At 38.9% G+C, this 26863-nt stretch overlaps 1 protein-coding gene across 14 annotated transcripts in view; it reads left to right on the top strand.

Moving 5' to 3' along the window:
* Gas2 (growth arrest-specific 2) overlaps window positions 1-26863 on the top strand; it is a 133621-nt gene that overhangs the window by 55119 nt on the left and 51639 nt on the right. For 13 of the 14 annotated variants that reach the window (XM_017589558.3, XM_063271101.1, XM_063271078.1 and 10 more), the window contains 3 exons: window positions 7346-7487; window positions 17499-17562; window positions 25177-25318. In XM_017589558.3, coding sequence (XP_017445047.1) covers window positions 7346-7487; window positions 17499-17562; window positions 25177-25318 — 348 coding nt within the window. Of the gene's footprint in view, window positions 1-7345; window positions 7488-17498; window positions 17563-22750; window positions 22859-25176; window positions 25321-26863 lie in introns of those variants that run through there. The other variant, XM_039087544.2, reaches the window with a different exon arrangement.

Raw genomic sequence — 26863 nt, forward strand, 5'->3', positions numbered from 1 at the left:
ACGTGGAGAGGTTTAATGAGAGAAGAAGAGTAGAGGAGAGGAAAGGCTGGCCATGGGCACATGGAGAGGGGTGGGGAAGGGGGCAAGAGCAGCGAAGAACAAAGAGCAAGCAAGCTAGAACCCGATATTAGACCATGGCTTGCACTTCTGCTGTAATTCTTGGGATACACTCTGACTCATAACTCCTCAGCAAGAATGAATAGCCTAGAAAGGACAGAGAGAGAGAGAGAGAGAGAGAGAGAGAGAGAGAGAGAGAGAGAGAGAGAAGTGAGAGTGTGTGTCTAGCCTACTGAGTTCAAAGGAAAACAAAAGAAAACAAAAAACAACGTGTATTTCTTTTTTGGAAATTGTCTCTTGCTTCTTAAGCCACTTAATAACATAGAACACATTACAGGTACCCTTTTCAGCTTTACTGAGGTATCAGTAGCAAAATTTATGCATATTTGTGACTTTCAATATACAGCATGGATCTGTGTACACAATGAATTTTTAAATCAATGTAGCTAACATTACCATCATATGCCTTCCTATAGTGAGACTGTCGCCGATCCCTTTTCTCTGTGATTTTCGAATGTATAGCCTATTATTAACCAGGCCAACCTATAAACTCTGTTTCTTGTGCTTTGTGTTCTTTCAGCCATGTCTCCTAGCCTCACTCTCCTCCTCCATAGCTGGGGCCCTGTTTTTTTCCTTTTGTAAAAGTTTGGCTATTATTCCAAATATTAGAGATGTTTTTAGTTTACAGTAAAATTCTGTGGTAAGCTCATCAGGGTGGTGCATCTATTGCCACCTAGGAATCTTCATTAACAGAGTTTCCGCAGCACACAAGATCACCATAGAATCCACACTTCTGGTTCTCCATTCTCCTCATGAATTTTGGCAGTAAATAATAACATATGACCGCCAGCATGCCATCTGTACAGAGTAGTCTCACTAACCTTAAAAGCTTAAGTCCCTCCATGTCTACTGTTGCAGATTTTTTAAAAAAAATAAATTTTATTTTGCACACATGCATGTGTCTAATTGTATATGTGAACATATGGACATGTGCATGTTTAGGTAACTGGAATTAGACAGTGTGTGAGTGCGTGGTTTCGTCATGGTTCATCAGCAAGTGTGAACCACTGAGCCATCTCTCCAGCCTCCCAGATCACTTTTCATTGTCTCCCTAGCTTTGCCTGTTATATTGTTATGGAGCTGATCAAGTAGCATGTGTCCTTTTAGCACTTCTGATTGGCATCTTTTACTTAGTAAAAGGCTTCAGATTTCTCTCCATGCTTCTCCATGGCTTGAGAGCTTATTTCTGCTAATCACTGATTAATACTACGTTCTCTATCAGTTCAACCACTTAATTTCTTACATCAATTCCTGAAGCCATCTTGGATGCCTCCTGATGAGTAGTTATGAATGAGCTTTTGCTTTTCAGCAGAGGTTTCTTTTCTTTTCTTTTAAAGATTATTTATTCATTTTATATACATACGTGGTAGCTGCCTTCAGACACACCAGAAGAGGGCATCAGATCTCATTACAGATGGTTGTGAGCCACCATATGGTTGCTGGGATTTGAACTCAGGACCTCAGGAAGAGCAGTCAGTGCTCTTAACCACTGAGCCATCTCTCCAGCCCCCTTCAGACAGAGGTTTCTAACTCATCAAAACTTTTATTTCCTATGTCTCTTTTAAGCTTAAAGTTTGAATCTAGATTTGGTGTTCATTTCCCTTATCTTATATCCTAACAGAGATGTTTCCAAATAACTAGAAAGATCCATGTGTTATTTAAGTCTTAACTTTTAGTGTTTTATTATTCTTTGGAAGTTTTCTTAAATTATGATTTTAATTTTGATGGTGTTCATCCCAACTCCTCCCCTTTGCTCCTCCCAGACCCACTCCCACCTCTCTACCCTCCAACTTTGTGGCCTCTAAATTTTGTTTGTTTGTTTAACTCATAGATTCTAGTTCCTGTTGTCCCTATGCTTCTGGCTGTGGAATTACCTACTAAGGTGTGGTAGACCTACTAAGCAATTATCCTGACTGTCCTAAAGAAGGAAAGTTATGCCAAGCAAACAAGCAAGCTATGCTTTCAGAAAGCTCTGTATTTTTTTTCTCATTGAGTTTTTTCATGATATCATAATATGATGGCCACAACAGCATTTGGATAAAATGCCCGATCTGTATCATATTACATTTGTTTTAGAGAGGAAGTGGAGGGATCATTTAAGATTCTATTCGGATGCTTTTGGTTGCATGTGTGTTAAATAAGTGTTGAAGTCCTGAAGCTACAATGACAAAAATGATTAATTGTTCTCTTTTTAGAAAATTGGTGTTGTGTTTAAGGTTAATTCATTATTTATGTCTGTATGCCTGTGTAAGTTTATGTGTGTCAAATGCTTGCAGTGTCTCTGATGGTGGATGAGGGAACTGGGTTCCCTGCCATTAGAGTAACAGGTAGTTAGGAGCTGTTTGATGTGGGTGCGAGGAACCAAACCTTGGTCCTCTGAAATAGCAGTAAGTATTCTTAGTCATTGACCCACCTATTCAGACTGTTACATTTGTTTTTCAAGTGTGTGTGTGTGTGTGTGTGTGTGTGTGTGTGCACGCACATGTGGCACTGCACATATGTGAAGGTCAAAGAACAACTTTTAGGAGTTGGTTCTCTCCTTCCATTGTGTGGCGCTTGGGGATCATCACAATGAGTGACCAGTATCAGTATCTTTACCCATGGAACCGTCTTGCCCCCCTTATTTTTATTCTTTTTAAAGTGACATGGTATTTGAATTTATACACTTTGATATATTAAACATCAGCAAAAAAATTTTACTGAGAGAGAGGATTAGTTTTCAGTAAAGTATACAGGGAATCTGAGACCAACAGGGATTCAAATGGAAATGTTATTTCCACTGTGGAAAAAGTGACTTTATTGCCTGCATATTTGAAATGCACACTCCACGTACCTTTTGGAAAAGAAACAATATTACTTCTTGGCCAGTACCACATCATCTTCTGCTTTATATCTGAAATGTCTACTGGATGTAATTAAGAGTAGGAATCTGTCTTGAGCTTTTATGAAGAAAAATCTTATTTAAACAGAAATAAAGTTGTAGCTAACAATGTAAAGAGAATGAAAGATTGCATTTTCTCAGTCCTCTTCACTTACTTGACTTTTTAAATAACTGGAGTAGGTGACAGATAATACCTAATTTTTTGTAAATTATTCATGGTTTTTCTATGTTCCTCAGGTTCCCTAATGATGACATAGAGGCTCATTTATTTATGAATTAATGCCGATGCTTGTCGCATCCCCAACAAGCTTGCACGTCAATTAACCTGTTTATTCTGTTCTATGTCTGCCACATGGCTGGTTACCTCTCCTCAATTTCATATGCTTGACTTCCTCTGAATCTTGATGGTGAAAACTCCTGCCTGACTATTTTCCAGAATTCTCCTCTCTCTGGCAGATGACCCACCTTTTAATTATGCCCTCAGCTTATTGTCCATCAGAATTTTATTGACAGGTGGTGCTTTTACACAGTACACAAGAGATTATCCATACAATTCTTCATCTTAGCCTTAATTGGCCCAGATTTGGGGAACACTAAATGCTGAAATATACACGATTCAAGACAAATTTGAGCTATCATGGAATAGCTGAAACTCATGCATGTGAAACTGTGTGGCTTAGTTTGACCTATGCATAAGCTCAACCTCTAAGAATGTGCTGTCCTTTTAGTAACCTAACTCACGGTGTTGTGCTTTGGCATTTAAGTTGAGAGGTCCATACCTGAATATATATCGTGTGCCTTCACTGCTATAGACACTACAGACTCCAGGTCACTACTTCTTAATGCCATGATGTATCAGTAGTGAAGTCGGCATTTCCTGTGCATGACCACTGTGGGTATCACAGAGCTAGTGTTTTGCTGGACAGTGGACAAGACCCTGTGTCCAGGGATAGGTTATACAAATAATGTGCTTGGAGTTGTTACTAATACCCATTTGAAGCTGAAGCACCCTGCCACTGTATCCATTCCATTTTAATGTCAAGCATTCATCCTTCAAGTAAAATCTTTGGTGTGTACCATTGAGTGTGTTTATTATACATGGAGACTATTCTGTTTGAAGAGGTTTAGGAGCATGGAGATATGACCTCTCCTTTCGTGAAAGGTAGAAGTGTGGTCACATACATTTTATGAAACATCAGATAAAGGCCCTGCTTTTTCATCTAATGTGCTATCTAATATAATAGCTATTATCTACACATGCCTATTAGAATTTAAGTTTATCAAAATTTAAAAATAAATTGATTTACTAGTCCCCCTCACCACATTTTGAAGCTAGATTTATCTGACATCAAAAGTGACCCAAAATCCTACTTCATCACCCAACCCTTTATTCAAAGGTAATTATTGCCTAATTTGATGTATGTTCTTGTTGACATATTTATAATTTTTATTTTATAGATAGTAGTAACATTTTATGTGAAATTTAACATCATGTGTAGGCCATCTATGCATACTTACACACATCATAGAATAAAATCATAGTATACACATGTAAATTACTCTCTACCTAAGAGTATATTCTGAGAACATATATGCTCATTATATGTATCTTTTGTTCCTTTTAAATGATAATATAGAACTACATTGAGTTTATACTCTCTCTTACTCCGCCAGGTCTCTCCTGACATATTTTTGTTTCTATTTCTCCTACTTAGGCACTGTTGAATAATGTATATTCTTAGAACCAAACTGCTGGATTTAAAGACATGCATGCTTTCAAATAGAAATTGGTACCCATGAACAGTTTATAAAGGAGACATTTTTACCATGATATATATGATAGTTTTTGAGATTCAGGTATGGAAGCATTTCTTTGAAAAACCATTGCTGATACATGAACTAGATCAGCTAACCAGATATTACTATGTAGCAAAAAAAAAACAACAAATGCTGCTAAGGTTTTAGAGGGTTACACATCATCATTGGCAGTAAATCTAAAACAGTTCGATTACTTTGGAAATCAATATGAAAATTCCTCACAAAGCTAAGAATAAAACTACTGCAAAGCCTGTTAAAATAGTTCTAGATATGTGTTGGAAGGAATCAATCTATATGGCTTAGAGATGGCCATATACTTTTGCGTATTCTACTGTCACTCACAGTAGCCAAGGAGGGATTCAGTCTAGACGCCCATCCAGAACATAAAGGAATGATTAAAGAAAACGTGACAGATCCTGCATAGTGAAGAGTCAACATAGAGAAGAATGGTTTATGTCATTGGCAGGGAAGTGGGTGGGGTTGGAGATCACCATGTTAAGCTAATAAGCTAGACTCAGAAGACACATTGCACATGTGATATACAGAGTGCAAAGATGGGAGACTAGACGATGAAGACTCAGGGAAGGGGACAGGGTGATGCCTGGTGGGAATGTGGTCAACAGTTATTTGCATGCATGATGATGTCACGCTGTAACTCATAAATTTGTACAACGAACATATATTAATAAAAAGGGAAAAGAGTGGTTTATTACCATGTAGGCAGGTCCATATATAAAATAAGTGTGTGTGTGTATATAATGTAACATAACTATAGTGTCTAAAACATATACATATTTGAGTATTCATGTAAATATGTCAGTGGTATGTATTCCATGTCAATTTTAATGTTCAGTGGAAAGATGTGCCTCTCAGATGGCAGGTCCTTGCAGGACATAGCCAAAAATATTTCTTTTTTTTTTTTATTAACTTGAGTATTTCTTATATACATTTCGAGTGTTATTCCCTTTCCCGGTTTCTGGGCAAACATCCCTCTCCCCCCTCCCCTTCCTTATGGGTGTTCCCCTCCCCATCCTCCCCCCATTGCCGCCCTCCCCCCAACAATCTAGTTCACTGGGGGTTCAGTCTTAGCAGGACCCAGGGCTTCCCCTTCCACTGGTGCTCTTACTAGGATATTCATTGCTACCTATGAGGTCAGAGTCCAGGGTCAGTCCATGTATATAGTCTTTAGGTAGTGGCTTAGTTCCTGGAAGCTCTGGTTGCTTGGCATTGTTGTACATATGGGGTCTCGAGCCCCTTCAAGCTCTTCCAGTTCTTTCTCTGATTCCTTCAACGGGGGTCCTATTCTCAGTTCAGTGGTTTGCTGCTGGCATTCGCCTCTGTATTTGCTGTATTCTGACTGTGTCTCTCAGGAGAGATCTATTTCCGCCTCCTGTCTGCCTGCACTTCTTTGCTTCATCCATCTTGTCTAATTGGATGGCTGTATATGTATGGGCCACATGCCACAAATATTTCTTATTCTATAGCCACAGACCCTCTCATTGTGAAGAAGTGTGTAAACTTCACCAACTTAGTCAGGCTACTTCCCTTACGTTATAATGCCCTGTAAGTGAACTCAGCAACGCACAGTATGCTGCTTTTCCTGTAAGTAGAGGACATGCCTATATCTGAGTCTCCCCTGGATCTTTTTGCTCTTTAGCAAGGTCCTGCACAGCTCACTTCTACCAAATACTTGACTCGGGCCTTAATATCACATGAGTTTCTTGGCTTTGTGCAGTGCTTGGGAACTGGTTCTGCTCTGTTAAATGAAAAACCTGTAGCACTTGCTGTGGTGTCAAGCAGCAGTTCCTAGCTGAGATTCCAGGGAAAATGTTAGCAGGATTGTCTTCTAGGTTCAGATGTACCTGCATCCTAAGCATTTCCTCTTATGTCCAAAGTGAAGTCACATAGAATGTAAATACTGTTAAAGGTAAAGACATCAAGTTTAGACAGGAACTATTTCTATATGGTCAAGCTGCATCATATGTCTAAAAGAAAGGAGCCTGGAAGGACTATCATAGACTGATACCTTTAAAGACCTTGAGGATGCCGTCTTGGTCCCAGTGTGGAGAGATGTGAGGTGGAGAGGTGTGAGGTTGAGATCTCTTCTGCTGCCTTTTTGTTTTAGCTTGTGCACACTCTCTGTATCTTGCAAACCTGACACTATATGCTTGCATCCTAGGAGACATTCGTCTCCTTTGTAATACAGATATGAAAAATACATGTTATGTACTTTTTGAAGAAGACTGAGAAGTTATTTGGATGAAAGAAAAAGCCAAAGCAATCACAGAAGAAAAGAAAATAAGTCTGCTCATGTATGTTTACTTGAGATGGGAATGCATGTCAACAGCATAGATGATGTGCAGCCTCCTGGGTTTTTACAACATTACATTCTTCTTTGTTCTTCACAAACATATTTACTGATGTGAGGTAAATTTCAAAGCACCTTCTTAAAAGCATAAGTGCATTTTTAATGTGCCTTGTAATGACTTGCCTAGCATCCCTCCAGACTGAAATCTCTTTATTTTCTAGACCCTACCACTGAAGAAGATTCCTTGCAAAGCAAGTGCACCCTCGGGCTCCTTTTTTGCCCGAGACAACACAGCCAATTTCCTCTCCTGGTGCCGAGATTTGGGAGTTGACGAAACGTGTCTTTTTGAATCTGAAGGCCTGGGTATGTACTTCCTTCAAGGCTTTAGCTATGAGGTATTCACCACTGCCTTTTCTTCCAGTGTATCCACCTATAGTTTTTGTGTGCTGTTATTTCCAGATCATTTTAAAGAAGTTGAAATAAATTGAATTTTTGCAGTTGTAATGTTACCAGGTCAAGAGAGAAAAATGCACCCGCTGTCCTACTTCTGGTTACCTGGTTCATAAAATACAGGGATAGAAGTGGCAGAGCATTTTGCATCGAGAACAGAGTGCTGTCAATGCTCACTGAACGGAGGGTTGGAGTGGGCAGAGCTGAGTTTTTACCACTAGGCTTTAATCCACGCTTGGAAGGTCATTTGTGCTCCACCAAGAGAAGACAAGGTGTTGCCACCTCTGTGAAGGGTAAAAATTTCAGTTCTGTCTTTCTTGAAACTGAAACTTACTGGTGTATATAGTTAACTGGTTTGGGGTTAAAAATCAGTTATTCATAAGGGATATTAAAGTGACAGAGAAGACAGACACCTCAGTGAAAATACCTTCCCAGATTGCTGTTCCCTGCGGTTTTGTCTTCTGATTAAATTTTGGCAACTCCATTTCCAGACCACACAGTGAGAGTCTTAATTGCTTGGAAGGAAACATATGATATATTGAACTAGCGAGTGGTTCCATACTGCCTGACACACTGGGATTGAATGTCCAGGCTTACTGCAGAAGTCCCCCTGCAATGTAATTCTAACTGCAGAAGTCCCCCTGCAATGTAATTCTAATGTGCAGAATATTGGAACTCAATCAGCTCCAGCAAAGTATAACAAAGTGAAGAATGGGGACATCTAATGGAATAAAGAAAAGCTTTGTCCTTTTTGTCTAAGGCTCTAAAAATCAATTTGCCAAATCATATAATACCAAATATTATGATTAAAGTAAGCCAACCATTCTTCAGGGAAATAAGTACATAAACTACCTTCCAGTTAATATAGTCTTTGTCCCTGAGCTTCGGATAATAGTATTTCTCTGCTAAATCCAGCAAACTCACAGTGATGGTTGGAACTTGACATTTCATATACTAAGGTCATTTGTATGTGTTCTAAGGTGAGGGAATGAGATGTGCAAAGATGGTCACTAAATGTCTGTGAAATGCCTCAGCAGAGAAGAGAAGGTGTTCTAAGTTTTAGAGAAGGATGAATGAGAATAATTACACAGTAATGTGGCATATGCAGAGGGTTCTCCCCGAAGGGTCATTGAACAAGTGAACTTTGATTGATTCTTCTTGGTGACAGGTGTGTGCATCTTTGACGCTGCCTCCTTCAACTCAACAGCAACTTTACAAATAGGTGTTTAGGGTTATGGACTGAAGATTATAGGAAGTAAATTGAAAATAGTTTGAAAACAAACATTGTCTCTGAACAGTATAGTCAGTCAAACGTCAGTTGTGAAGAAGGCATCCTGTGTCTCACCTGTGTATGGAGACGGTTAACCTCATCCTTCAAATTATGAACTGACAAAGAATGTCTGCATAGGCAAAATACTTCAACATCTGCATTAATTTATGAGGTTGTTTATTGTATAGACTTTGATTAAAGATGCATTTTTCACTTATACTATAAAACCAAATGGGTTACAAATAGCTCTGAATATCTCTGTGGCCTTGGCTTGGTTTTCTCTGAGTCTGTGAGTCATTTTGTTGCCTGGACTAATAGGACTTTCAATAGAATTTAGCAGAATTTAATGTGGTACCAGATTCCTCCCTGGAAATACCACTGTAATTCATATTTGTGCTGTCTTTATGCTCTGGAACGCTCAACTCAATTTAAGTCATAAATAATATATTTTATACTGAAACTGTAGACCCTAAAGCAGTGTATCTAGTGGCCTTGCTGTGCAACTGTATAGTTATATGAAGAAAAATTAGATAGCCTCTTTGTTTCTATTTATGAAAGAAGGTGGCATTATGAAAGGAAAGCTCATGATAGTTTATACATAAAATTTATTACGTCTGTTTCGTATACATTTGGTTTTTATCTTTTGTATCTTATCTTGTAAATATAAATTAAAAGATTCTTATACATTCAAGCAGATTTGCCACATCTAAAATTTCAAGCCTTTTAAAAATTAAAAACTATTTTTAAGATCAGTACCAAACTAAATCTGCTAATCAGGCTTTCTATTTTGCTGCTCAATTAAAAATGCATTTGAAATTTCTGGGGCTCAGAGTGGGTGGAAGGAGATGTATTAGAGGCCTGGGGATCCAGTAAAAAAGGGGTCAATATTATAGCATTGATTTAGGATTAGCTGGAGAAAGGAAACAGCTGGGCCCATGGATATTAATGACAATAAAGAGGAAGGACAAAGAGAAATCTCATTTCCCAGAGGAGCCCTTTCTCCCTGGGTGTTTTTATTATGCACCGTGTTGAGGAGGCTGCAGAGCCAAGCTGCTGGCCTTGGCCTTGGACTTTTCCACAACAATAGTGCTGTGTGCTCTGCTTGATGTCTTTCATGCTTCACCTTTTGAAAGGGAATTTAGGGCACGGTTTTTCTTTTTCCTTTTTTTTTTCCTACCTTAAGATTTCATTTCAGTGGTGCTCAGTGAAAAACATCCTTTGTGTCCCAGTGTTTTGACCAGAAAGCAAGGTAAAAAGATGCCCTGATGGAGGGGGGAATGTGTCTGAGTGAGCGATAAACTAGATCACAGTGCTGCCCATGTGAAGAGGCTTCTGTTCACGCTCCTCGGAGGGCACACAGGAAGCCGCCTTCTCTCTGAGGTAGCCAGTAGCTGCCCAGTACAGCCCTGTCCCTGCACTTATTTCTCAGAAGTTCTCCACTGCTCATAGCTGACTTTATCTGTTCCCTTTCCACAGCAGCAAATGTCAAGAAATCCCCAAGTTTGAGTGGTGGAGGATAGAGAGTGAAATGGGGAGTGTGGCAGCTGCCAGCTCCAGGTGTCTCTCCTGTTGGTTGCATTTCTGATTCTTGAAAGAAAATATTGTACAGGACATAGTACAAACACGGTGTGACCTGCAGGTCATCCTGTTGTTGTTGTTGTTGTTATTATTATTATTATTATTATTATTATTATTATCATTATTATTTAAACATAGCTTCAAAAGCCTCATGTAACTCAAGCTGGCTTTGAACTTGCTTTGTAGCTGAGAATGATCTTGGGCTCTTGATTTTCTGTCCAAACCTCCCAAATAATGGGTATTTATGTATCAATGACACCACACTTGGCCTACTTTAACTCTAAGATTCTGAGAGAGAATTTTCTCCTGTAAATGTCAGTTTTTTAGATAATAAGATATAATTGTACTCAAATATTGCTTCAAAAATAAGCAAAGTGAAGCCGGGACAAAGGACATGAGTAGCCTACTGATAAAAGAGTAAGTTAAGTAAACTGAGATATAAAATCACAGGGTATGCTAGGAAAATGTGAATAAATGAAAAGTTAAGAAAAGTCTGCATGTAGGATTCTGAGTATATTACTGAAGAAGGTTAGACTGGTCTTTAGACACAGTTGCATACCTTAACTGACTTTTAAAATTTTTACTGACTTCTCTAAAGGAAATTATAAAAGACAGAAACCACAATGTCCACTGAGACATTGAAAAAATAAAAATACATATCCTTGGCATTCAAAGTTATTTTCAACATGTTGTCATGGTCTCTAGATATCAAAATTAAACTCATATTCCCGAGACTATGAAAGGAATATGATATAATGCATGAGGTAAACATTAGACATGCCTATGTACCTCTAAAGGTTATGTCCAGACTATGAAAGAAGAATGGAGAGTAATTAGGTTGTAAGTGATACAATCTTGACTTGCTAGCAAGCTTGGTAGTAAAGAGTCTTACAGCATGTGGTTGGAGACATGGAGAACTTGCTTAATGCATCTTTGGAAGAAATTAGAGTGATTGACACAGAGGACCATTTACTGGCCTTTCATGCATTAGCATATTATGGAAGCCTTTCAACTCTGAGGCTATAGAGTTCAGGTGACCAAAAGCTGGGTGGAACCTGCCACAGAGGCTGTGTTTCTGCACACACTGTGTAGCTGTAGCTCTGACCGTGTCCATGTGATACCTACCCTGACCTAGCTGACCCATTAGATAAACATTAGCCCTTCTGGATGCTTTCTCAGTGTTTGTGATTATATTTGACACGAAAAAGATAGCAATAGATATTTCTTCTAATGTAAATGTATGTCATTCGTAAGCCTAGTATCAAAATAGTTCTCCATTTATTATTTTAGAGAATTTTAAAACATGAAATAAAAACAGGTTACAAAGCAGTAAAATATTTATATTTTTATTTCAAAAGAAATATATAAAAATTATTAGACTATATTTGTCAATATTCCTTCCATCAGCAATTGACATTTTCAAGTGTCAGTTTAGATATTTTAATCACCTTTAAAATGACATTGGTTATTTTTATGTGACTCGTTTTGTAATTTAAAATCAGAAACATTTGATTTATTCTGTTTAAAATATTTTAAAATAATGTCATAAATTGATGCTCTTATGTGATTTTTCTAAGACTTTTAATGTATAATACACTTTCCTGAAGAGTGATGCTTTTATTTATAAGCAGTTCATGCAACTAACAAAAGAAAACTCATTTAGAATATGTCAGCTTTCTTCCCCCAGTGACTGGTTTGATTTTCTCTGATCGCACACATTTTTATTATCTGGGAGGTGGGGGAGGGGGTGGTCAGGGAAACTCTGAAAGCACACAAATTGCTTGCAGTACTGGTGTCAATATCAACATGTTGTTGACTGATTGTAGGACCTGGAGCGCAATGACTATTCATCTGTTTCTCAGAGAAAGAATCTGCCCACCGAGAAACGGGTTTGCTGTCTGCTGTGTAGCATGCACTGTATGACTCAAGTGACTGTCGCCCTTTAAGTTCTGGTTCCCTGTGCCTGTGCTTGTTGTGTGGTTTCTGTTCTTTCCATGCACCATTGACTAGCAGGACTTTTAACAAAGCCTGCGATCTGTGGTTCCAGACATTCTCCATAGCAAATCTATGGCCTCACTAAAGTGAGATACTTCACTGGAGTGAGATGGACCTCTCTGGAGTTGAAGAATAACTGTCCTCAGCCTACACTGCCTGGTCACTGGCTGCATCAGAAAAACAATACTTGATGCCTGCCTCCCTTGTGTGACAAGCCCCCTGTTCCTGTTCCTGTTCCTGTTCCTGTTCCTGTTCCTGTTCCTGTTCCTGTTCCTGTTCCTGTTCCTGTTCCTGTTCCTGTTCCTGTAGTTTTCTGTACTGAAAACTGTAAGAATGCGTCTCTGGGTTGAATCAAGTCTGTCGATATGAATGTCGTATTTGTCAGGTATTAGTATTGTGCCACGCGTTTGCATTCATTGGACTTTTCTTCAGGGTTATTTGGTTTTGATTTCTTTTAGAAGCTTCTTTTACTTTAAAAAAATAGGGTTTTAGCATTTTAACTCATGTCTTTAATTTGTTACATTTAATTTGTTTTTGTTCTTTTTATCTCTTTCCTGAGAATGGTCTCAAACAGTTCAGGCCAACCCTGGGGGAACTCATTATGTAGCTAAGGATGATTTGGATCCTGACCTCTAGGTGCTGGGACTGCAGGGGTTTACAACCATCTCCTACACCAGCTATTACTTGGAGATTTAGCCATGACTTCTCAGAACTAGCTGTCTGCACAGTGTCTAGGAAAATGTCCAGGAGAATAACACTCGGTATATGAACACTGTTGGGTAGCTTACTGTGTGGCAGCTTCAGGGACTGTAAAGAATTGAAGTTGCTTGAAAGGATACTGGGCAGTTCTGTAGCTTTTGCAGGGTGGGGTGTACATTGACTCAGGTTTGATGGTTTTATGTCCATGCTCATCAAGGGCAGCTAAGCACGGCACATCTGCTACCCCTTGTTGTCTGCCAGTCAATGTCACTGAACAAACAAAAGTTTGTGTCAGGGAGAATTAAATAATTTATGATCACATTTTACTACTCCCAAGTGGTAGCCACGATGTGAACTCATTTTTTTCACCTCCAAATACTATACCCCTTACAGAAATGCATACTTTGCATAATTTAGAAAGTTGTATAGGACTATTTTAAATTAAAGGACAATAAGTAACTGCATAAAACCGACAGGTACACTTGCCCTGATCACAACGCTGGAGAAAGGAAGCCCTGGGCTGGCATATTGTTCACCGGACTTCACTACACTTCTTCCCCTTTACAGTGCTTCCCTCATGTGTGAGAACACCGTGTGGAACGTGTGTGTATTATTTGTGTGCATCCTCGCTCTGTTTTAAAACCTATTGAGTTGATAAAAATCCTCAGCCATGTGATGTCTTCATTTCTTGTTGCTAAACTAAAACATCTGTCAAAATCAAACTAAGGGAGACAGGCATATTTTGTTTTGGAATTCTAGTTCTCTCTCTCTCTCTCTCTCTCTCTCTCTCTCTCTCTCTCTCTCTCTGTGTGTGTGTGTGTGTGTGTGTGTGTGTGTGTGTGTGCGTGCGTGAAATGACAGAGGCAGGAGCTTACATTGTACACACATTCTTATTTTATATAGCCGGGGATTCCTGCTCAGGGAATGCCCTGCTCAGAGTGAAGATTAGTCCTTCTGTGTCAATTGACTTGGGCATTCTCAGAGGCTGGCCTTACTTCAGTTGCACCAGTAGGCCAGTCTGCTAGGCATCAAGTTTATAATTAATGGTAGTCATCACACCCAGCATCAGTTATCTATGAGAATCTTTCTTCTTCATTGCAGACCAGTTAGTTTGTTGTTGTAGGCACTGAAATCTTTAGATTTGCTCTGTGCCTCATAAATGGCAACCCTTGGCAGCTCTTGTATTTAAATTAGATTTCACTGTGGGTATCACCCAGAGTAACAACACACAGGGGACAGTTTGTGCTTGACCCTACACTTACCCAGCCCTCAGCTTTTGAATATATAGATTGTAACAGGAAATACGAATACCTACAGAAACCACCAAGTCATCATACTCATTGTGAATGTCGTATGTCACATAAGTATAGTGTGCTTTATAACGTGCCATATCACATACTTACATATTTTTAATAAAGATGTTACTGTAAGAGAAGCTCATTGATATTATAATGTTAACTAATACACTGATCTTCAGACTGCCCTTCAGTTTACCTTTTTACTCGCTTCCCCTCAGATTTAATAGGAATTATTCCCTACAATGAGATGATATTCAGTCATAAATTTATGATATATTTTTAATTTTAAAACATGTCAATAGTGTTTTATTCTATCCTTTTTTCCAAAAAAAAAAAAAAACCAAAAAGCAAAAAACCAACACCTAAACATTTCTCTCTAGGTTGCCCTAAATATTGTAGCCTTTACTTGTACAAAATCATCAAGGCCAGATGATGCCAGACTGTGAGTCATCTTGCTGTGCTCCACCAATGCTATGGGTCACAGGCTTGCAATCATCTTAGGCTTGCTCTGTCTACCAGGGTATCTTGGTGCCATTGTAGGCATTCTCTGGGGAGTGGTCTGTTCATCAAGGCCAGATGATGCCAGACTGTGAGTCATCTTGGGCATTACCTGCTCCCAACCTTAGCCCTGTGATTCTGGGTAGGGATGATTTAGGGAAACTCTCCCTACCAAGAACCACATTGTTCTAGATTTTGGGTCCTCTCAGACTTTTTGTCCACTGAGTCTTTGTGACTGCTCCTTCTTCCTTTTTTTAAAAAAGATTTATTTATTTTATGTATATGAGTACACTGTAGCTGTCTTCAGACACACCAGAAGAAGGCATCAGATCTCATTACAGTTGAGTCATGACAGTTGTGTCAGGTGTTTCTTTTTAACAGTTGGTCATTGCCTACATGTGGGCATACTTGTCCTGACCACTACTGTTTTGATGTTTCCATCTAGAAGTGAATGACCCTGTGTCTCCTTCACATAGCTCTCACTGGCATCTAGAAGTGAATGACACTGTGTCTCCTTCACATAGCTCTCACTGGCATCTAGAAGTGAATGACCCTGTGTCTCCTTCACATAGCTCTCACTGGCATCTAGAAGTGAATGACACTGTGTCTCCTTCACATAGCTCTCACTGGCATCTAGAAGTGAATGACACTGTGTCTCCTTCACATAGCTCTCACTGGCATCTAGAAGTGAATGACACTGTGTCTCCTTCACATAGCTCTCACTGGCATCTAGAAGTGAATGACACTGTGTCTCCTTCACATAGCTCTCACTGGCATCTAGAAGTGAATGACACTGTGTCTCCTTCACATAGCTCTCACTGGCATCTAGAAGTGAATGACACTGTGTCTCCTTCACATAGCTCTCACTGGCATCTAGAAGTGAATGACACTGTGTCTCCTTCCCACCACTCACACTGAAGATGAGGGAAGCAGCAGGGACATAAACATCTTCCTTTCCTCACTTCCATTCATTCTTTCTCCCACTCAGAACTCGGTGTTTAATTTTAGTGCCATGCTTTAAAAAGCTAAGATATGAAGAAATAGATGAGTTGGATTGATTTCAGTCTTTTTGTTTCTGTGGTATTCAGTGTTGTCCTTTGTCTGACATTGCTGTCTGTATAACGACACATGCCCCTAGTCACTGAATTGAAGTTGACTGAACTACACATTAGGCTTTATGAGCTGACTGTCATCCTAGCCACAGTCAGCTGACACATGTATATCTGGAGCTGTGAGATATTTATGTAAAGAATATGTATTCAATTAGAAACTACTCAGGACTCCTTACTTAGGTTCTATGAGAATGCCTCACTGGCAACTGAAGCTCCTTTGCTTATTAGGAATGGGAATATTTTTTATTCCAGGGTTTCCATGATCAATTATGCTTTTAGTAAGCATTTCTGACTTTCTAAGTTTAAAAGTGACATTTTACAACCATATTATTAATGATACTTAATTTGAATAACTATTCCAACCACATGAAATTACAAATATATTTAATATTCAAATCTATCCCAAGCAAATCCTGTTAAACATTTTTATTATATAATGAGTGTAGACAGGAAATTATAATATTTAGATTAAGTGAATAAATAGAGAGTAGGACTTGAATTATAAAATTCCAGCTTTATTAATTAGAAGAGTTCTATTTGTCTTATCAATAAATATTATTTTTCTTATTAGAATAATAGCTTTTTTTTTTGTTCTTTTTTTTTTCGGAGCTGGGGACCGAACCCAGGGCCTTGCGCTTCCTAGGCAAGGGCTCTACCACTGAGCTAAATCCCCAACCCCTAGAATAATAGCTTTGTGAAGACTTTTCCCCATGTAAGGATTTGTTACATTCTTTATTCGATGTTAGATATAACATTTTAATTGCCCCAATTTTGAGTAGGAGGCTAGAACAAGCAACACTGCTCCTCGCATTGACTCAGCAAGGCAAGCATGTCTTGTCTGCATTGATCTGCCCAAGCCCATGCACAGAACAGCTTCACCATGCAATAGCGTCATGTAATTCAGGAATAGCAACTAAAGAAATCTTCTCATCAGCTTGTCTCATGGCTGATGGGACCATTTTTATACACACATGACTTAAGAATCCAGTCAGTGGAGTGTGTCTTTTTCTAAATCATCAATAATTGATTATCAGAGAACATCAAATTGTAGGTCCCATTTGACATATGCCTTTATTTGGAGGTGAACAAAGAATTGTAGTTTATAAATTTTATCCTTATTAATTCAATTTTATATAAAAATCGGGAGTGTGCACAATATATTCAAAAGGTTAATCCTCACTGCACAGTTTGTGTGCGAGGTTTACCTTACTTATATCATAGCTACTGCTACATGTGCATCAAACACAGACTTACTAATATTAACTAACTGAAAGCAGGGTTTTACAGCAAGACTTCATTGGATTTCCCAAAACTACTGTGCATCTTCAGTTTGTGGGTCTTATGAATGGCAGAATGAAAAGTAGCTCACCTCTGCCTGTGAGGGCAAGAGTAGGGTCATTGGCAAGTCTTTTTCCCATGGATACTTTTCAATATTTTCTATTGTAAAGATGTTTATGTCTGTCTTCTCTTCCAGTTCTGCATAAGCAGCCCCGAGAAGTGTGTCTCTGTTTGCTAGAGCTTGGTCGGATTGCAGCCAGGTAGGTAAGACTTCTCATGACAGGACACTGACCCATCTCAGCCTCAGGCAACAAAAGCATGCTGGCTTCTCATTGTTGATATTCTAACAGATTCTAAGAAACCATTTAACAAATGAAGTTGCTTGAATCATGTTGAGAGCCATAGTTAAAAGTATGCCTCTACTACTGTCAACACTGCAGTCATGTGGTTAGGACAATCTTTGTCATTGATATCTTTAAATGAAATGCAATTTCTTTCATGCCTAAAAGCTTCAGTAGGTATTGTGTGCCTGCTTGTCTGAATATGCACTGTGTGCATTTAGGAGCCTGCAGAGTCCAGAAAAAGACATTGGAGTCCCTGGAACTGGAGTTGCAGGCAGTGTGATATGCCCAGTGTGGATCCTATAGAAAAGCAGGAAGTGACGATAGCCACTTAGTCATCTCTTCAGGTCCCTGCTTGACACTTTATGGGACAGTTTACTCAATGGGAAATCTGTTCTCTTATTTCCTCCCCTTTCATCCTTTATTTCTATTTAATATCTGTATGCCCGATTGTCTGTATGTCCATGTAGGTGTCAATATCATATGTACCAGTAAAATGGGGTGAGAGATAAAACTGGTGAACTTACATGGAGATTGAATAGAAAATTAGGAGAAAGAAAACTTTGTATATTGTGAGACTTGTGTGCTCCAGCAACAAACACTGCCAAAGAATATACACTTTTTATTAATAGTCAGAAGCAAGCCTAAATTCTTTAAATCACCATAACCAATACATTTTTAGTGAATATATAGGATATTTTGTTTTACCAAAATAATTACAGTGAAAAAGATTGCTTTAGTGTTTTTGATTAACGAGGATGTGGAGAAAGAGGAACACTCCTCCATTGTTGGTGGGATTGCAAACTGGTACAACCACTCTGGAAATCAGTCTGAAAGTCCTTCAGAAAATTGGACATTACACTACCTGAGAACCCAGCTATACCTCTCTTGGGCATATATACCCAAAAGATGCTCCAACATACAACAAAGACACATGCTCCACTATGTTCATAGCAGCCTTATTTGTAATAGCCAGAAGCTGGAAAGAACCCAGATACCCTTCAACAGAAGAATGGATTAAAAAAATGTGGTACATCTACACAATGGAGTACTACTCAGCTATCAAAAACAATGACTTCATGAAATTCATAGGCAAATGGAATGAACTAGAATATATCATCCTGAGTGAGGTTACTCAATCACAGAAAAAAAAACACTTGTTATGCACTCATTGATAAGTGGATATTAGCCAAAAAGCTCATATTACCCAAGATGCAATCTATAGACCACAGGAAGTTCAAGAAGGATGACCAAAATGCAGATGCTCCCACTCCTTCTTAAAAGGGAAAAAAATCCATAGGAGGGGATATGGAAGCAAAGTTTAGCGACTCAAGGAATGTCCATTCAGAGCCTGCCCCACATGTGGCCCATATATATACAGCCACCAAACTAGATAAGATTGATGAAGCTAAAAAAAATGCATGCTGAAAGGGACCGAATATAGATCTTTCCTGAGAGACACATCCAGAGCATGTCCAATACAGAGGTCATTGCTAGCAACAATCCACTGAACTGAGAACAGGACCCTCTTGGAGGTGGGGGGAATTAAAGGAAGTATTGAAAGGGTTAAATAGCTTGCAACCCCATAAAAACAACAATGCCAACCAACCAGAGCTTCCAGGGACTAAACCACTACTGAAAGACTGTACTTGGACTGACCCAGGGCTCCAACTGCATATGTAGCAGAGCATAGCCTTGTTGGGACACCAGGGGAAGGGAAAGCCCTTGGTCTTGTCAAGGTTGGACCCCCAGTGCAGGGGAATATGGGGGATGTATAGGGGGAATGGGGGAAGGGGGAAGGGAGGGAATGGGGGCTTATGGACAGGAAACCGGTAAGGGGAATAACTTTTGAAATGTAAGTAAAGAAATATATAATAAAAAAATAAAAATTAATATTACTGTGTGTTATCCAACAAGGAATGACAAATGAAACATTTAAAGATATCTTTAGTTCCACAAGATTTCCAGATACCCATTTAAAGGGTATGGGTGACAGTCTTGTCCTTCATCAGTTAGGGTCTACCTTTCAGGTACAACATGAGCCTGCATCCCTTGGCCAGTCAGAATGCCAAACCTCTTCAGTTCTTCCACAGAAGGACAAAAACATTGCTGCACTAGCATTGGAGCTTCTGCCCCAGTCACATTCAACAACCAGCACATAGAAGAAACACGCACTAAGGAAAGACATAATCAGCAGCTGCCTTGGAGATAATCTGCTTGAAAAAGACTAGAGAGTCTAGAAGTTCTATTAAGAAAGTAGTGTGTGATATAATTATATATATAATTATTTAAATATGAGATTTAAATATGAGAAAAACACCAGATTCTACTTTGTGTCTAAACAGTACAAATGGATTCATTAGATGGTCAAGTTTTGAGAACAGAGCATGGCCACAAGAAGACTGCCTCCACAGGAAGACTGACTTCTCAGAGAAGCTGGGGCAGTTGCAGTCTTCGTCTGGCTGATAGTCATTTCTCTGCTTTTGACATTTTATTTTACAACTGCTTTTCATCACATTAATACTGTAATTCAGAAAGTGCATTTCTAGTTATGACCCCCACCAAAACTGAAGCTTGGCTACCAGCTTTGGATCTGACAATTACCTTTGACATAGGAATGTAAAATTAATGCAGATCTTAGTTAGTGAAGAAAATAGCATTGTATTTATCAATTTCAATGTCAAATATCATATGGAGTTTCTTCCTCAGTATAATTAATTAATTAGTCAGTCAATTAGTTTATTTTGAAACAGCCCTGAAGGCCAGGCTGGCCTCATACTCTTTGTAGAGTTGAGAATGATCCTGGTGTCCAACTTCAACTTTTCCAGTGTCAGGATCCTGGGCATGCACCCCTGTGAGCACAGGGTGCTGGGGACCTATCCCAGGGCTTTCATATGTGGGTTGAACACTCTACACTAACCTATATCTGAAGAGTAGCACAGGTATTTTAGGTGATGGTTATTGTGTATTGCTCTGCACACACCCACATTTTATGACCATATGAGTTAAGATAAAGGCTACATTTATTCCAGAAAATACACTATGGAAGTAAGTCCTTCATGGTGGAGTTAAGGTGACGATCACTCTGAAGTTGCAATATTGAGCTTTTGATTATATTTCTGTCTCCTTCAACTGAGGGAGTCATGTAAAGCACTGTATACAGTTCAGCACAGAAGAAAATGGGTACGTGCTTTCCTTGTGCTGTTACTTTCACTAGACAGTTGATAGGATGCCAGTCAGATAAACTTATTTTGGTAAAAATGCCCATTTGTTTCTTTCTGAACACATCCAAGCTAATTGTTTGGTTGTGCTGGAAGCTCCAGAGGTAGAATAGCATGACAGAAAGACAACCCACCCCGCTTAATCTCATTTCACATATGCCTGAGGTTTAGATCTAGATTTAGACACTTTCTCCTCTCGTGTCTACTGCTGAAGACTACACAGATTCGTGCATTTGAATAATTTTGGCCCAAACCAGGAGTGGTTATCAGAGCACACCCAAAAAACTACATTCATCTCCTCACATAAAGATGAGTTTGATCCTACTGAGGTTCCTGAAATCTCTTGAGTTGTGTGATTTCTGCACTGATAAGGGGTACCTTCTTATAGTCCACTCTAAGTGGTACCTCCAGATTTCACATGTATGTTCCTCAGAGCACCACCATCACTTCAGAAATGATGCTTGGAGTCTCTACTGTGCTTCTCTGCCTAGGGACACTCAGCAGAACTCTTTGAAGAACTGGGGCCAATCTGGGCTCTGAGATGGTGACATCTGTTCTCATTGTAAAATTTCTTTAGGTTTTAACTAAACAGAGCTGTCATTGTTGGAAAGGTAAATCTTTCTACTAGTGTATCAGAAAAATACCCAATTCTGACTTCAAAAAAAGATGGCATTAACCAAAGCAGCTCAACAAAATCAAAAGATTTTTTGACCAATACTTTAGTATTAAGTTATGCAAAATGGCTCTCTCTTCCCTTCTATTTCCTTCTTAATGCCCCTTCCCATGTCCCTAAATAGGCTCTATTCTATACTAAAAAATATGTAAAACAAAGAACTAAATAACTCTGATTTCAACATCTTTTCTGACTGCAGGATTAAGGTTATCTTCATGATAAAAATGAAAACTTCTGAAATGGCTAATTTGGGTGTCAGCAGGACACCGTGTCATCTTATGACCTTGGCTTTTGGTGTTCTCTTGATCCAGAACAAATTTATGACTATTCAAAGGAAATATTTTAAGGACATTTTCTTTAATCTTCTTTTTCAGTCATGGTCTAATGAAATGTTACTTAAAAGAAAAGTGATCATGTGTTAAGATCAGTAATTGATTCACTTGGAGGACCTGCAAGGACTACTGGGAGTTTATGCACCCTTTCCCATGACTGGGGCATTTTCCACATATAAATCTAAGTTTACATTGTCTTAAAATAGGAAAAATGGGGCAATATTATCTGGCAAGGATCTATAAACCATCTGTTACATGCCTTACAAAGAGGGAGTTTCATTAGTCTGTAAAATTTGTCCCCCGACCCTACTACAATGGAACACAGATGTCTCTTGTTGGAAAGTACAGACTACTAAATACTTTGAATAGACTTTCTAGGTCAGGAATGAGTTTGGTGGTGTATTTCTTCCAGTTAGCTTAATCCCGGCTAAATTTTGCCAGCAAAATGAGAGAACCATTCTTATATTCTTCTTTTACAGTTGCCAAACCTATGAATATCTTACTTTTTAGTGAGGTGAAAGTAAGTGTCCAACCTCTGAGGATCAGGACTTAGTTTCAGTGAATTCAACATCCTCGATGACTCCAGTTGGACCCTTTATTGAGTTTAGAAAGGAAAACTCCCTTCTCCCCAAATTCTACCATCCTGTTCTAAGAAACATTAATGTGTGAAAAGATTATAGAAAGAATGGGTGTGTACAGAGGTTAGAAGTTACTGATACTAAACCAAGGTTGCCTTTTGAAGAACAAATGCATTTGACAACTAAGCTGGCTTATGGGTGCAGGTCTCTAGTGTTGAGGGTGGGTCATGATAGTCAGCTAATAGCCCCCAGATGGACAGGAAGCCAACAAATCATATTCATTTGTATTCTGGTACTACCCAGTTCTACCCTGAGCAGCTTGAAGAATTCAAAGGCCAAATTAAGCACAGGATTCTGGGCTCAGTGCTGACTTTCTGTGTCAGTGGCACAGCCTGTTTGCAGATCTCTCAGGTAAGGAGAATCTCCAAGGAAACATTTTCATGTGTGAGTCTGTTCCAGTTTCATCAAAGCTGGCCCGTTTGTTTTGTGTTGGACATGAGCTGAGCCTGTTGCTGCTCAAATAGCAGTCTTGCTATTGTTTTATTTCTTTTAGGACAAAGTATATGCACCTTGTTTTTGGGAGGTGGCCTTCATCCACCTGTGGGTGAATATAAATATTTTCTAGTCTATCTATATTTTAAAATATGATGTTTTCCCTTACAATTGATGTAGAGTGTGTGTGATCACAGTGTCTCAGATTCCTCCAGACTCAACCAGGTTTATATTATTCTCTTGAGAACATTCAACACCATCAAGATTTATACCTTAATGGAGCTAAGAATCCACAGAAATCTATAACAGCTTGGAGGGTTGCCTTCCAAAGTCTCTCTAGCCTGTTAGGAAATCTGAGGTTGTTGTGAAACATTCTAGTAATAGAATAGAATCTGTAGTACTCCATGTGTCTTGAATGATGCATTAATTGGTTTATAAATACAAAAGAACTATGAAATTTGGTAACCAAATCTTTATAGCAACTGTTTGTTTACTATGGAACAAAAGTTACTTAATAGATTAGAGACTGTTGTGGCATTGTAAACTGTGTACTTAATTCTTACATAAGCTTTGCAGCTCTCAAAAGGCATCTTGATGCACTGAACCCTTCCTTCTCTACTCTTCAGATTCTGCAGAAAAAAAAGAAATAAAAGAAAAAAGAATTGCAATGTTTCTGTTATGACTTAAAAGGCCCAAGTTAATAGTCATGATGAGTGTCTATGACTGAACTCTAGAATAAGGCTATCAGCAAGGAGGAAATGGCCTGGGGTCTATGGAGAGGGAGATTTCTCCCTAGATAAACTAGGGAACTAGTGAAACCTTGTCAACTTAGCCATGTCCTTTCATTGCAAGAAGTTTAGGTGATGAGCCAAGAGGAGACAAGAACTGAACCAACTGAGCCCCTCTGTCAGGATTAAACATCACCAGGAGAAAAACTGCCTCTGTAGAAACGTGCCCTGCACTTGAATGCAGTGACATCTATTAAAGTAGCAAACCACCAGTGGAGGACATAGGCAAGGTTTGACATTGGCTGCTGAATTGACAAAGTGTTCAACTGAGAATCATAAGCATGGTGTCTGCACTTAATTTCTGCTCATGGACTATTGTATACTATTTCATAGCTCCCAGTTTGTTTCTCTGTTTCATCTGGAAAGAGGGTAGCTCGAATTAGTCTAGTCTGATCAGAAAGTTGATGTGTTGCTTCTGCCTCCTGAGTGCTGTGAGCACAGGTGTGTACCACCACATTTGGTTCAGAACAACCTTTTAATAACCAAGTAGTGCTTTCTCCCCTTTATAACAATACCTGATCAGAAAGAATAGGCAAACTGACAACAGCAAGTCTTTATCGGGAGTCTTTCCTATCTCTGTCTTCTGCAGACATTCATCTTTTGGTTAATGAATATGTATGCCTAGATTATTTCCTAAATGCCTCATAGCTGTCAAATTTCAGAATTATCTTTGCTGTTCCCCACTAAGCAAAGCTGATACATACCTATACATCTTAGTGCATCTTTCTTTAAATTTTAATTAAGGAAAACCTGATGGGGAGATACAAGGATAACAGACACTATCATGTGCTCTCTTACCCATTGCCCTGCCTTCTGCTTCTCTAAGTCTCTTAAACATGCAGTGTTTACAGATCTTTTATACACCAGTGTTCTGAATTATTCTTGTTTTCTTTCCCATTAATAATGTTTGTGCATTCACTGCCCTATTCCTAAGGGCTTGTAATATTGTGCAACCATGTGCAATGCTCTTGCTGTGTAGGAAATGATCAGCTCACAGTGAATCTCTTGTCTGTTGAATAAGTTAGTTTGTTTTAATTTTAGGGTTCTATTGTTTTAATTTTGATTCTGGTCCTCTGTTTTAATCTCGGTCATTACCAAGCTTATATTCCAAATTAGGCTTTCATTATAGCATTGCTATTGTCAATTCTGATAAAGGAAAAGTTTAAGATAAGTCCCCTGTGTGTGTCCAAGTCACTGAGACAGTAAGTAATATGTTAAACTGATTGCATATTCATACACATACACATACACATACACAGCAGCTATATGTATTTTACCTTGCTCCAAGGACATTAATTCACAAAGTTCCATTTCACTGTCAGGGAGTCTATGCCACTTTTAAAGGGCAGTAGTTCTCAGCACTCACAATCCAGAATGTTGTATAGCTGTTGCATTGTTATGCTGTGTGCACATGCATGTGTATGCATAACTATCTGATGATTTTGAAAGGTATGGTGTGGAGCCTCCTGGTCTGATAAAGCTGGAAAAAGAAATTGAACAAGAAGAGACACTTTCTGCCCCATCTCCTTCGCCTTCTCCTTCATCAAAGTCTTCAGGGAAGAAGAGTACTGGAAACCTACTGGATGATGCAGTGAGTGAAATTTACAAGTCTTCCAACTACAAAACCTACCTTGCCCTCTCATATCATTTTGACCTTTCTGCATTTCAGCTCCTCTGAATTCATTTTATCTCCACTGAGGAAATTTGTGCTCCTACAGCTCATCGTGATTTAAAATAAAGTGCCACTTAATTCGCTTGAACAGTATCTGAAAATCTAAGAAATGCATTAACTCCTTGAAAATGTTTTCTGAAAACACTTCAACCTCATTCTTATTAGTTCCTGACACCTTCTTATAAGGATAGGAATCTTGAGGATTGTTGAGGAAGGGGACAATGCATCTAGCAGAAAAAGTGACTGGACTTTATTGATTGCCTGGTATTGGCCAGAGTTGTCCTTTATTTTTATTGTTTTTGAGAGCTCTTATATCTGAAAGGAAGATTGCTTATGGGGAGAGGGTGGAAATTGGAAGTTTCCTGATTCTAGGAGGAGAGGAGCTTAGATTCCAGCAGGTGTTTATCTAATGCTAGGGTCTGTATACTCTGCAGTGCTCTACCACAGCCTTTGGTGATTAGAACACACTGCAGTGATGTCATCATTATAGGAAAAAGAAGTCTCTAGGGATATTAAACAATCCTTGCTTATGGTAGTAGTATGTTTGAAATTATTTCCATGTGCTGTCCTACTCATATGTTAAATGCATGAAGACATTAATGAACAAGAAAAAGCATGACTTGTCTTGGTGTGGCTTATTCAAAGTTTGCTTTTGTGGGTTATAATTGCCTGCAAGCTTATGGGACATGACAGAGCTAGAGGTATAAGACTGAAGTATTGTCTTGTCAGAGCAAGCAAAGTCTGTGGAAGGCTGGTAGCAACCTTGATGCTTTTAGTTATTAGGATGCAAGGCTGCCAGGACTGCAGGACCCCTTTCTAAGGTCTGAGTTGAGAAAGAGTGGAAGAGTGGGCTGATGGGTGCTTTCATGTGCAGTAAAACACGTACCCATTTTTTGTTTTTCTCCACATGACAAATTTTTAAAAGCAGAAATTTAACTGCCTGGTCAGCTGTGAGTCCCCAAGAAGGTAGTAGTATACTTGAGCTTGGCCTACCAAGGTATCCCATACAATACATTTTAATCCAGCTTGTTTTTGGTAGCCACTCAGACCACTCAGAATGTGCAAATAGTCAGGGAGATTTTATACCATAGGAAGGTCTTCTTGGAATCCTTTTAGGACCAATCACATGCCTTGCTCCTCCTAAACCTTCATTTTTAAACTTTCTACAATAATTGGATGATATTGAATAATAACAAAGTCATGCTGTTTACATTATGAGAGAAAGTTTTCCATGGTGTTTTATGCTTTTTCTTTATATTTAACATGAGTTTGGTCTTCTTTTTACAAATGTGTCTCTCTGGGTTGCCACAGCTATTCTGGTTTTTTAAATTTATTTTAACTTAATATTTTTTTACTTATTCACTGCCCCCTCCAGGTCACCCCACCCCACAATCCTTCTCTCATCCTCAATCCCCTTCTTCTCTGAGCAGGTGGGGTCCCCCTGGATATCCCCTCCACCCTGGC

The sequence above is a fragment of the Rattus norvegicus genome, chromosome 1, assembly GCF_036323735.1.
Source record: "Rattus norvegicus strain BN/NHsdMcwi chromosome 1, GRCr8, whole genome shotgun sequence".
NCBI classification, from domain to species: Eukaryota; Metazoa; Chordata; class Mammalia; order Rodentia; family Muridae; genus Rattus; species Rattus norvegicus.